At 40.1% G+C, this 13,194-nt stretch overlaps 1 protein-coding gene across 1 annotated transcript in view; it reads right to left on the minus strand.

The window, feature by feature from the left end:
* Positions 1 to 349: 349 nt before the first annotated feature.
* Positions 350 to 13,194, minus strand: part of card11 (caspase recruitment domain family, member 11) — a 91,868-nt gene continuing 79,023 nt past the window's right edge. Inside the window, exons 35-43 of the mRNA XM_034191349.1 lie at positions 12,435 to 12,561; positions 12,115 to 12,358; positions 11,300 to 11,384; positions 10,840 to 10,935; positions 10,279 to 10,393; positions 8,266 to 8,442; positions 7,462 to 7,583; positions 2,668 to 2,783; positions 350 to 767 (exon numbers count right to left, since the gene is read on the minus strand). Coding sequence (XP_034047240.1) covers positions 563 to 767; positions 2,668 to 2,783; positions 7,462 to 7,583; positions 8,266 to 8,442; positions 10,279 to 10,393; positions 10,840 to 10,935; positions 11,300 to 11,384; positions 12,115 to 12,358; positions 12,435 to 12,561 — 1,287 coding nt within the window. The 3' untranslated portion in view covers positions 350 to 562. The remainder of the gene's footprint in view (positions 768 to 2,667; positions 2,784 to 7,461; positions 7,584 to 8,265; positions 8,443 to 10,278; positions 10,394 to 10,839; positions 10,936 to 11,299; positions 11,385 to 12,114; positions 12,359 to 12,434; positions 12,562 to 13,194) is intronic.

Raw genomic sequence — 13,194 nt, forward strand, 5'->3', positions numbered from 1 at the left:
GTTGTTTTGATTGCAGATTGCAACAGATTATGGGATACGTCAGCAGGGTGAACGAAGGGCTCATTCTAAACTTATGAAAAAAACCCCGCATCAATTCAGTATTGCAGTGTGCTAATTAGTAGATGTTATGACTGCTATTTTCCATTTCGACGAAGAAACAACTGCAAATCCTACACACTGTATCTTTAAAGCACACCGTGTAAATGCTGATTTGAATCGTTTTCACAGCGTGAAATCATAACGTTAGCCACTAGAGAACACTGTAATGTAGGTTAAGAGGAATTAGACTGAAGTCAGTCGCTTTAACACATTTTTAAAGCAGAGCACAGAGAGATTACAGAGAACAGCCTTTGTAGGCATCAAGACTGTTTATTTCTCTAAATTCAAGAAAAGGTGCACATTTACATTAAATATAGAAAAGACATTTATCATATTGTATCTACATGTATGTGTTCTCTGATCATAAATGTAGGGGGAGCACATAGTACTTAGTTATTCTGTGTTTTTCTAGATGTGCATGCACTTGTTTTGGTTCAAGCACAGACTGCTGCAGCATGCCGGTCTACAGGAGGTCCTGCTCCACCCACACAGTCTTCTTCTGCTCCTCCAGGATTCGGTCTTTGACGACCTTGATGAGATCTTCTGTTCCCGCCCAGGCCTCGGGCTCCAAGCTGGCATAGAGGCAGGGAATGGCTTCCAGTTCCTTCTCTTTGGCCCGGCACAACTTCACAAACTCCTCCTCTGACTCCACGCGCAGCGGCAGCTTCCTGTGTGGACAGGAAACAGGAAGGAAGCAGTGAGTGCGGTAATATTGGGTACCTGGTGAGATCCTGTTGACAGACTACAGCAGTGATCTGCAGGCTTTGTTGTATTTGTCAGAAAGTTTACAGTGAAAAATAATGTGTTCACATACTGGATGACCTGATTAACAGAGACATCCATCAAAACACCAGGATATATGGAACCAAAAAAACAAAATCTACCTTTTTTAACTCCATATTTAGCAGAGGTATACGAGTACTGTGAAATCAGAAAATAAAGTGTGCCTTCAGCAACCAAACTGAAACACAACACAAAACCATGTCATATTTTAAGAAAATGGCACAATTCACACCTTTACTGAATATGTGTGTGTGTGTGTGTGTGTGTGTGTGTGTGTGTGTGTGTGTGTGTGTGTGTGTGTGTGTGTGTGTGTGTGTGTGTGTGTGTGTGTGTGTGTGTGTGTGTGTGTGTGTGTGGTTCAGTTTTTCCTACAGTTGCCCATTATAACAGCAAAATAAATAAATGAATAAAAAAAGAAATAAATAATAAGCTTTGCTCACATTTTCAAGCTATCATAAATGGTGGCTTAGTGGTTAGTGCTGTTGGGATCGATTCCCACCTGTGGCCTTTCTGTGTGGAGTTTACATGTTCTTCCCATGTTTGCGTGGGTGTGCTCCGGTTTCCTCCCACAATTAAATTGCCCAGGTCTCCCTTACAAAAGAGATCTGGATCTCAATGGGACTAACCTGATTAAACCAAATAAAAAAATAAATAAATAAAAGAAAGTCCCTTCGGCTTTTTCCTTGTTTTTTTTTTTGTTTTGTTTTTTTTGTGCTCCCGTCATGAAATGATTACATTTTTCGTGACAGGGTTTTTTTAAACTCATTATTACTAACCCTACTCCTACCCCCCACCCTAACCTTAACCACCCCGACCCCCTGCTTCGCTTTTAATTTTGTGCAGCCATCACGGAATGAATTAGAATGAATTTGTGCTGCCGTGACGAAAATGAGGCACTTTTTGTCACAATATCACAAACCAATAGATTAATGTATATTTCGTGCTGCTGAATCACGACTTGCCGTGAGACCCGGCTGTGTTTGCACTCTGGGTCACCACAGCAGATCCAAGGGGGATCTGCATGTTTATTTGGCACAAGTTTTACGCCAGATTCACTTCCTGATGCAACTCCACATTATATGGAGAAATGTGGCAGGGGTGGGGTTTGAACCGGTAACCTTCTGCACTGAAACCAATAATCAATAATTAAGTAATATTTCAATATTAGTAATATTTCATAGAGATAGCGACAGATAGAGTGTGATTCTATCTACCTATCTATCTATAGATAGAATAGCATCAGCTCGACTATCTGCTGTTGCTTCTCTGCATCGAAAGGGCCAGCTGAGTTGGTTTGGGTACCTGTGAAGATGCCCCCTGGTCATCTCCCTAGGGATGTCCCACCAGGAGGAGGCCACAGGGAAGACCTAGGACACGCTGGAGAGATTATATTTTCCAGCTGGCTTGGAAACACCTTGGGAAGAGTTACAGAACTTGGGCTGATGATAGGGAAGTGTGGGATGAGCTGCTGACTCAGCTTGACCTGGACCTGGATAAGTGGCTGAACACTGGACACATGCACATTTAACCATGTGGCCACCATCCCACAACAGTTGCAAATGTAAAGGTCATTAAAAATGGAACTAAAATATATAAGCTGCCCCCCCCAAGTCATTATGGCTAAATGTGGTCTCAGTAATGTTGTTGATGATTAAAATGTTTTATAGTAGTTTACAAATGACATTTTACAGTGTTTGAGGTGTGCTTGGACTTGTGGCATTGATGGTGTTTGAAATCAGACTAAATCTCCTGGCTAACAGTCTTGGGGTGCGTGTGTAACCCTACCGCAGCTTCTTGATGTTTTTCTCACAGATCTTGATGTAGATGATGATCGGGTAGATTTCTCTCCTCAACAGGTCTTTGACGCAGCTCAGCTCCGCCTCCAGCAGGCAGTGTTTGCCCTGGTTAAGAATTTAACACAGAATTACAGAAGTGCACTGTCTTGCAAGGACACGTGTCCTGCACACATAAATAATGGTCACATCTCATACAATGCAAAAAAAAAGAAAAAGAAAAAGATTAAGCCTTCTGCTGACTTGTTGAGCTTCAAAGGAACTTGTTTCTAATTTTCACATCATAAAAAATATACAGTAAAACAAATGCATTGCACACACATGCTAAAGTGAAATTTTACATGTAAAGTTTGTGGTCAAAATAGTCTTTTTTACCACTGAGGTGATGTATTTTTATTCTGTGGTATTTCAAACCAGGATTCACCAAGAATATTTTGTGGGGTGGAAATTCTAAACTGTTTCCAGACAGTGTGAATGTTGGCATATTGGCAATTTAATATTATGAATCACTTATGTAAATGCTAAGGAATAAAGTTACATTGGTGCCAAAGAAAAAATGTTTTTAATGAGTTAAACCTTAAAAAGAGGCTGTACAACTTTAAATTAATTGTGCTTAATAAGTCAATGCAATTATTTTCAGTTACTGAGACTTAAAAGTTTTCAATCCCTTTTCCTGTGGGATTAAGTAAACAGAACTTAAAATTAATAACTCCATAAACACAATCTTTTATGTTGACTCAATGCAATATTTATTAGATTCTTTTGTAAAAAGTAAATTGTCAAAACTCTGTTGGCTGCTCCCTTTTCCGCTCATGGTTGCCACAGCAGAGTCCACATGGATCTGCATGTTAGTTTGGTACATTTTACATGGTACATGTACTTCCTCATACAACGCCACATTACAGGGGAATGGGCACGGCTTGATCTTGAACTGGGAACTTTCTGCTTGGGATCCAGGTCCACTGACCGCTCGTCATCCACATTAACTTCCTTTGTATAGTCTTTTGAAGTAAATTTAAGTCATATTAATTCTTTAACTCATGAAACTCAAAATCATGTGACATAACATTCAAAAATGTTGTGGCAATTTATTGCCTCAATTACACAAGTACAGTCTGAGTACTGTGTTACAACTAGTAACACAGTGTGGCGTGAGTACAGTCTATGAGTACAGATCACTTAAAACGTGTAAATGTCTCCTTCACATTAGGCTCGTTACTGCCACCTTCTGCTTGGGAGTGTGGACCAAAGATTAAATCCTACCCATTAATCATGTCTGTCAAATAAATTTTAGCAAATCTCTATGGCTCAAACGATATGGCAGGTTCACTAAAATTTTAATGCAAAGCTCCTGAACTCTGAATTCTTTCTTTATATGTTGTTTTTCCTTGATCATATTTAGCATAATTTGTGATTACATGCGTAATCCTCTCAGCACATAAATCAGTTGGATGCTTTCCTATTAGCTCTGTCCCTCACCACACACTATATTTCCATTACTGATTTTAGATGCGCTGATGTACACAATAGAAATAAGTAACATGATCTCAGAAGCTAAGCAGTGTGGCATCTTTTTAGTAATTGGATGGGAGACCTCTTTGGAACACCAGCGGCTGTGTGTGTTTCTCCACATTAAATTGGAGTTGCGTCAGGAAGGGCATCCAGCATAAACCTGTGGCAAATACCAATGTCGATCTGGCTCTATCCACTGTGGTGACCCCGAACGGAACGGGAGCAGCGAAATGGACAACAACAAACTACACTGTTAATTATAACATAACAATGCCAGACCCCATCACAATTTGTGAAAGGTATTGGAAATGAGGGACTGTCTTGCACAAAGTGGGGCATCTGGTCACCCTACATCCACATACATCACACTGCAACATTAAAGCACAATTTGCAGTGAGAGCTGGTTTCCCTAATGTAATTGGAGCTATTGACTGCACACATGTTGTTATAAAGGTGCTATCACATGATGAATTTGTTTTTGTTAATAGGAAACAATTTCATTCCATCGATCTTCACATCACGTGATGCGAAAATACACATCAGGCTGGAGGCTGGCACGGTGGCTGCTTGCTGTGTAAATAGTTTCTTCGTGTTATCTATGTGTTTTCTTTTTCTTGATAGTGAGATTTGAGCAGCAGAGCTTCTTAACCGAATGTCTCCCTGTGTTCAGTATTTGTCAATAAATGCCTGTGTAAAGTTGTGAATGTCACACACTGTCAGTGTGTAACATTTCCAGGTGATTCTTTAACTATGGGCACTATTGGCCTTGTAAATGTAATTTCCACCACACCATTGCCTTACAATATAAAGTGCCTTGGGGCAACTGTTTGTTGTGATTTGGCGCTATATACATGTGCTCTGATGTTACTGTTTATCTCCATAGAAACTACCCACACAATCTTTCATACAAACTTTTTAAAGGGACATTATTGTTGTGGTGGAAATTACGGCAATAGTGTGGGACAACTACATTTTGTTTAAAAAAATCACAACAGTTGTATAACATTGAATACCCCAGTTATGTTTTGATTATTTTACTGATATTTTATTCAGAGATATTTTAAAACATTAGAAAAAACGTTTGTTTACTATTCATTTTTATCATTGAAGATCATAAGTCTGGGTGTGGGACAAGCACAAAACGGCAATATTTGCATATAATGATGCTGAAAAAAGGTGAAAAAGTCATCATAGACTACTAGGACAAATTTCTTCAAACACTTTCATTGTAAAGATAACTATAAAAGTGTGAAATTTCCCCTTTTTTCTTTTTTTCATAAAATATGATCAAGGGACATAAAAGTGCCCGTAGTCTAAGAATCACCCTTACATTCACATTTTAACGTCAGTGTGTGCGCTGTTCTGAGCCGACAGCATTTATGGCCTTACACACACACACACACACACACACACACACACACACACACACACACACACACACACACACACACACACACACACACACACACACACACACACACACACACACACACACACATATTTTTCCAGTTTCATGATTATTCCATTTTGACCCTCTGGGGTCCGAGGGCATTTTTTGGATAGTTCACTCGCCTGGCATAAATGTTTTATTACTGCTGTTAACAGCTCTCCCTGCATCACACAATCAAGTTTTATATCTCTTTTTTTTCAGGACAACCTGTACTTTCAGAATATATATGCTATAGTGGTGTTTTATAAGTGTAGGTTTATACCATCAGAAATAAGAAAGGAAAAAGTAAAGCGGAAAATAATTTTCCACACATTTATTCAAAACACACAGCAAACTATAATAACAACTGTTTTGACACTTTATAAAGGTAATTTGAGGTCTTGTGTGAAAGACTGTACAACAAAAAGGTTCAAATAATATACACAAATGCACATTTTGAACAATATATACAAAATGGTCTATGCATTTTGTTTGTCTTCATCTCAAAGCAATTTCTGTCTGCTATTACACAAAGGTCACATCACAAACTTCTACTTCTAAGCTGACTGTGTGTTTGTTCACTCCTGCTCTGAAAGCAGCTTTCACACTTCAAGGCTCATTCACAGTTTGAGGAGCGGCCCCTCCCCCCTCGCTCCATTGATATGGTAAACAGTGCTTTATGCCGGAGCGAGAGAGCTGGCCACAGGCTTATCCAATAACATTCACAGGCAAACTGCGTAGTGGAGCAATCCTGATACTTACACACTCTTTGTTTGAGCACGTGAGATTGTATGAGAGGCTCTCTGTCTGCTCCGTGTGCTCACTTTCAGTGATCGCACATTGGAGCCAACAGCCAGGGGGCTATTCAAATGGGCCAACTAGTAATACAGCACTCCTAAAAACAATCTTTGGTTTATCACGTGAGGTAAATCTGCCCTACGAATGGATTTTGGAAAACCATGTGGCGGTGAACCAATTCCGACTGGACACTCACATTGTGCACGTCATCACACAGCTTCTATGAGGAGTACAAAGATGGTGGACGGCTGGCTCAAAAGTCTGCGGAGTTAACTTTTCAGCAAAAAAAGTATGTTTCTATCTCATATCATTAAAAAGTTATTTATAATTTAGTAAAACTTGGTCTCAGCAGTCGTATACGAAGGTGTCAGCCCCAGAGGGTTAATAGGGTACCAAATAAAATATCCCTGCATGTCCCCAAGTAATTTCCAGTCATCTGTAGCACACAACCTGTATAAATTACTTTCTGTGTTCATGTTGTCTGATGTGACGTCATGGGGATTCCCATCTCCAACAGCCTATTTACATGGATTTGCATATTTAAAAAGTGGCGTGGCCAGAGCAGAGTTTGGAGCGTGTGCATGTGCACTCAATTCCACGTTCAGGGGGATGTACAAATGGAAAGTGTGTGGATCCATGCTTGTGCACACTTTGATACATCTGGATATTTTTGTGCATACGCCAGTTTCTGGGTTTTGACATACGCCATGTTTGGTAGAAATCCACACAAAACTTTGTACATGAGGCCCCAGGATATTTAAAAATAAATAAATCCAAAGCATGAAATATCACAGCTTTCACACATTTTGATAGAAATGTGTATTTTGGCCTGGAATGGATCTGGTGAACTTTTGTTGTGGCTTCACATATATAGGGACTTGTATTTTGGGCAATGGGAAAAGTGTGCACTCTGAGTAAACTCTTAATTTGTAATTTATTTTATGAGCATTTGCTCCCATGTTTTACCCTGTCCTCAGTGCTGTTTCTGTCAATGTGCCAAACCTTTGAGCACATAAAATAGGAACACGAGCTGACAACAAACTCTACCTTAGTAGCCACAGCTTCAATGTTTTCTCTGGTGATGCATTCAAATGTGGCGTGTTTTTCTGTGTAGTGAATGAAGGGCTCCACATTCTGTCTCAGATGGAACTCCTCTTTGGACAAGGTGTCTAAAATAGAATAGAATAGAATAGAACATTATCAGAGTAATGAGCCATTTCAAGGGTAATTTTTGCAGTAACATGGCAGCTTCTACAGGGACAAACAGATTTCTAGAACACTGAAAGAGACAGATTTATATCAGTGTTCCACAGTTTTCTCCTTTTAAATTGACCACTACAGGAATTATAGCAAATGAGGAATAGAAAGTTCTGATGGTTTTGGGAACTTCCTCAAAAACTGTTTCTTTACTTCACCTGACACTCCGATGACCCTGGTTTTGGGAGTTTGGGTATTTCTTCTCTGTCAGTTTGGCATCATGAGAAATTGTCTCACAGTCAATAGGGCCTTTTGATTAGCTTGTCATGATGAAAATAACTTTTAATGAAGCTTTAAATCTCTCCATGTGTGTCATTATCATCATTATCATCATAATCATCATCATCACCCCAGTTATGAAGCAGGTCATCTGAGCTCCTCCTGTCCCTGCTGTCTCTCTGATTACACTCCTTAATGTCTATAGCACAATACCTGACCTGAATCCTCTGCCACCCTCCCTTCTTCACTACCTGTGACTCGCTCTTGTGATTTCACTCACAGCAGGAGACTGAATGAGAAGAATTCTGCCAGCTGTGTTAAGTGATTCTTATTTAGCAGCAAGATGTTCTGCAGTGACCACGCTGATGCACTGACCAGGTTTGCAGATATTAAAGTCCATGGCTCCCCCCATGTTAAGTATTTTCTGGATGATGGTTTTGGCCAGAGCGGTGGGAGTGAAGAGGACTGGTCTCCTCCTTTGTGTGCGCTGGGGGGTGACGAGACTGTAGGGAATCAGGCTCCTGCTCAGCTCACTGTCTGGATCTACAGCATCTTTTTACAGCAAAGGATCAAGACAAAGGAAAAGCACAAAAACATGCAATCACAAGCTCCAAAACAGACACATTAATAAAAGCTATGATTTCCATCCTCTGGCCCAGAGACGGGACAAACCCTGGGTATAACATGCTAAATCAAGTCATAATAGTCAGCGGCGCGACTCCAGTTGCAGCGGCTACCACACACTCACATCGCCTCAATTTGGAAAACGGACTGTTTCAAGTTTAGTGCACATAAACAATGTCAAATGTATATGTGTTGTCGTAATTCTGATGTGTGCCATTATTACAGTAAACAAGTAATAATTGTGGATTAATTGCTGTTTGTCTGTGGAATGTGTGTGTGGAAATCAGTGTTGTAATGACAATGATAATAAAGCTATCCATCTATCCATCCATCCATCCATCCATCCATAATAGATCAGTGGGGCTTGCATTGTCAAGATCTGTTGGAGACTTTGTCCCACTCATCATTCTAATATACCAACGCAAACAGAATAATAAAAAAGTCACACTTTGTCTTATGTGAGCGGTGCAAACTTGCTTATTTGATCCCAATGCAGTGTATAAAACCATATCTCATGGGTGCAGTGGAGACGAAGAAGATTAATGGACTGGATCAGAGAATGGTGAAGGTGTTGAGGAATTGGAGCTGAAAATGGCATTGGGGGGGGGGGGGGGGGATTACAGCCAGAGTGCCTTAACTGAGAGAGTGGCATCAACTATGTTTTCAACATTTTTTAAAATCATTTAACCACATACAGCAACACATCCAGGTACAGCTGCAATCAAAATAAATATAAAAATAGTTAAGCTATCAAATTTACAAAAACTTACAATCTATGATTATTTAATTAATTTAAAACCTGATTTATGCTTCTGCAGCTCTGTAACTCCGTGTCATGCAATGACATGCACGACAGTTTTAAAGTTCTCTGTCATTGGATTTGCTTTATTATGGATTAATTTGAGCCTCAACAAGCTTTTCTTTCTACAGTCATCACCTCCAAATCAAAGGTAAACTGTACAATTTACTTTGTGCTGAAAAGTTGCAGACTTTTCTGATCCATTTTTAATCAGCGTGCACACTGCAAAAACTATTATAATATGATGGGAGATGAAGGAGTACAAGCAGAAAAAGTGTCAAATCACAGCCTTTTGCTGTGTCTGATTTAACAGGTGCACGTCAGACTGCGCCTCTGAGTCTGAGCACGGTGTGAAAAAAATAAATGGTGCGCCTTTTAATCATGGAAATGACTCCGGTCCCACATGTGAGGGGTTTTTAAAGGAAATACATTGTGATCGGATGGGATATTTTATTTGATGTGAGTGAAAAATCCGTTGTACAAAATCTGTTATATCCGTTGTTTATTACATGGAAAACAATACAAAAACACTGGGACTTTTTTGTCCAGTGACTGAGAACATCTGGTTTATACGATGAGTTTAGTTGAGCTTCACTGTACATGGGACTGAAAAATAAATTTACCTCTCAAAGCTTTGACGATGAGGTCGCTTCCATCCCACACGGCTGACTTTATTTTCCCAAATTTTTCTTCTGTTTGGATCTGAAGGGAATCTGTACATCTTGAAGCCCTTGTTGTGTCTATTTATGCCTCCAAATGGACAACAACCCACATTAAATAAATAAAATAGCTGGATTTACATGCAGACAGATTAACAACGAACGCTATTTTGGAACCAAGATGGCACCATGAGTCACGTGACTGATTTTTTCCGACCCATCATGTCGCCACTCTCTCAATTAAGGCACGCTAATTACAGCTCCATCAAACTCCTCCCTAGAGCTGCTGATTAATTTTGAGCTCACCTTCAGGTCGAAGCGTCTCCAAGCCTTGTCTGGGTAAAGAGCTGCCTGAGTTGACGATGCGCACACGTTCACTGCTGTTCAGCCGCTTGTACTTGATATCCACCCTGCTGACAAACTGCAAATCAAAACAGAAAGTAGGACGTGAATACGTGGATACCTTCAACTCTCACAGTGTTAAATAAACTGTCATAGTGTAAATTACTGGTGCTGATCAGGTTGACCTGATAGAGTTATTACTATTGACAGATCAAAAATAAACTACTTTAAAAGTCTTATTAAATCTCTTAAGTTGTAACATCATATTCACGTTTAAAATTTGGTTGTCATATTGTGGATATGTACCACTTTGAGACAATATAGAGTCCTAACTATAAGGTTTATGCACATTTAATGTGATTAAAACATTTTAAAATAATGAAGAGCTGTTGAATATGTAATATTTAGAAATAAACATAAACAATAACTTGGAAAAAGTGCACAATTCCTCTTAGATGATAAACCTGCTTTTTTTTTTCTTTTTGAAAATGAGATGTTTGCTTCTTTTATTTTTATTTTTTTTACCTGTAGAATCTGTGTGAGGAAGATGCCGGCTCTCGATAAGCGTGGACTGGTTTTAGGATCAGGTGAAGGGCTCGTCTCCTCGACCATTAAATTGTTCTACACAGAATCATATGCACAATTCATTTCAAGCACATAAAGACAAAGGATGAGAAAATAAGTATTTCAGCAGAGCTCTATGTAGCTATATAACCCACTTTGCTGATAAAATGTTTTAATGAAAAGGAAAAGAGTAAAAGTATAGATAAAATAATGTTTCTTGAAGAATAATTGATGAACAAAGGGGCTCTACTGATCAATCAGTAACTGATCATTAGAGCCCCATCAAACCCCACCCAATGCAGCCTCAGAAAAATTGTAGTGTGGGATGTTGGTAGAGTAACGCTGACAGGAAGGTCTCAAAAAGGTGAAAATGAAATTTTAGCTCAGCAAAAACCAGAGGATGTTTGAGGTGGATACTGACCCTTGTGCTGCCATGGTTTTTGCTGTCGTCTTTCCCCCCTCGACACACTAACTTCTGAATCTTAACCAGGAGCAGCTGCTGGGCCCTACAATCACAAACACATATTCTATCATTTTCTTACTGTAACTCAATGCTATAAACGCTATTGCTTCTGCAAAAATCATACTCTAATTTGAAAAACACATGTCTGTGTGTCTTTCCATCTGTTTGTTTCCCTTTGGCAGAGGTCATGGTCATAAGCCAAAGGTTAAAATTTGGATTTTTGCTCTGATTCATAGCAAACTTGACACACATAGGTGGGTCCTGGAAATACCCAGGTGAGGTCAAATGTGCCACAGATCAACCACTGGTTAAAAGTTAAAATTTAAGTTTTTTAAAATTTAAGTTTTTTCATTCATTTCCAAACTTGTCACACATATGGAGGTGGGTCAAATTTGCCAGAGAACAATCACTGGGGCCAAGGTCATGTCTCTCTCTCTGTTTAGGGGCCTTTCTTCTCAGATCATTTGAAGTTTAACCCCAGATTTGCCCTTAAATAACTCATTTTAACAAAGGTCAAGGCCAAAGAATTTGATTTTCAGCCCATTCTATACTAAATGTGGTGCACACTGAGCTGGATTCCAGAACTGCCCGGCAAGGTCAGCCAGAGGTCAATCATTTGGGTGAAGGTCAAGGTCACTGGGGTGAACTGTCAGATTTACATATCCGTTACTGTTTTCAGTCTTACTATTATCTAGTATAATAAAAGAACACGTACGAGGAGTACATTTTCTTTTTTTATTTGTTTGTTTGTTTTTACAAAAACTGCAGTATACCGTGAGTTGCTGGGTATAGTGCCACGCTCAGCCAGGTCAGAGCCGGTGTAGGAGTCCATGCGTGCACACAACCACTCAGATCGGCCCCGGTGCCTGGTGTCCAGGACGTGCACCACCTCATCACAGCGCACGCTCAGAGAGCAGCTGTCTGATTGGCCGGAGATATTGAGGTTTACACGAATGTAGAAAGAGTCACCAGAAGCCACTGTTCCGTCAGCTACATCCCTCTGAAGATGATGGTAAGCTAGAACATGTTTAAATATGTGTTATATATAAGTTAGTTTGACAAAAATATCCATGACCAGGCAATAATGACTTACCATCTAAGTTGGCTCTGTAGTGCAGCCTGATAGGTCCAGAGCAATGCTGCAGCATCCAGTGAGCTTCTTCTTGAGTGCTGGTGTCCACTGAAATGCTTTGGTTCTCTCCCCGTATACACCCCTCAAGCTGGACATCCAATGACAGCATAGCAGACAGTTGTTGAAACATTTACACTTTAATGCATTATTCACTTTCAGCACAAACCTCACACCCCCATCACACTAGAGCACGAATGAGCATGAATGGACATTTGAATGACATTCATGCAAATTCGAGCTGCATTTGAATGCCTCGAACAGCAGTCGGCACATTCGTGCAGCCAGAGCACATACATTTCACATTCACTGCTGCCCCACTCCGAGTCGACGCATGTCGCAGGCTCGGCGCAGCGTACCACAACACAGCTGAATGATATGTGACAGCCGTAATACACCTATCATGATATGAACACCATGTACCTCTGTAGGAGGAATGACAGGACAACTGGTTCGCCAGGCCTTCACAACATAAATAGAAATAAAACTCACCTTCGGGAACCACTCCAGGTGAGTGTCACAGCACAGGGCGAACACCAGCAGGAGCTGCTGGCTGTGGTGGCCACCCTCTCATCCTGGCAGCGCTGTCAGTTGCCAACATCAGCTCAGAAATGCCTCGTCCACCATGAAATACAGGGTGTCCCAAAAAGTGCCACAAAAACATTTGACTGTAATTCTGCAATGACTAATTTGAATTCTGTTCTTTTTTTTTTCAGACATCAAG

Source organism: Thalassophryne amazonica, chromosome 16 (assembly GCF_902500255.1).
Source record: "Thalassophryne amazonica chromosome 16, fThaAma1.1, whole genome shotgun sequence".
Classification (NCBI taxonomy): Eukaryota; Metazoa; Chordata; class Actinopteri; order Batrachoidiformes; family Batrachoididae; genus Thalassophryne; species Thalassophryne amazonica.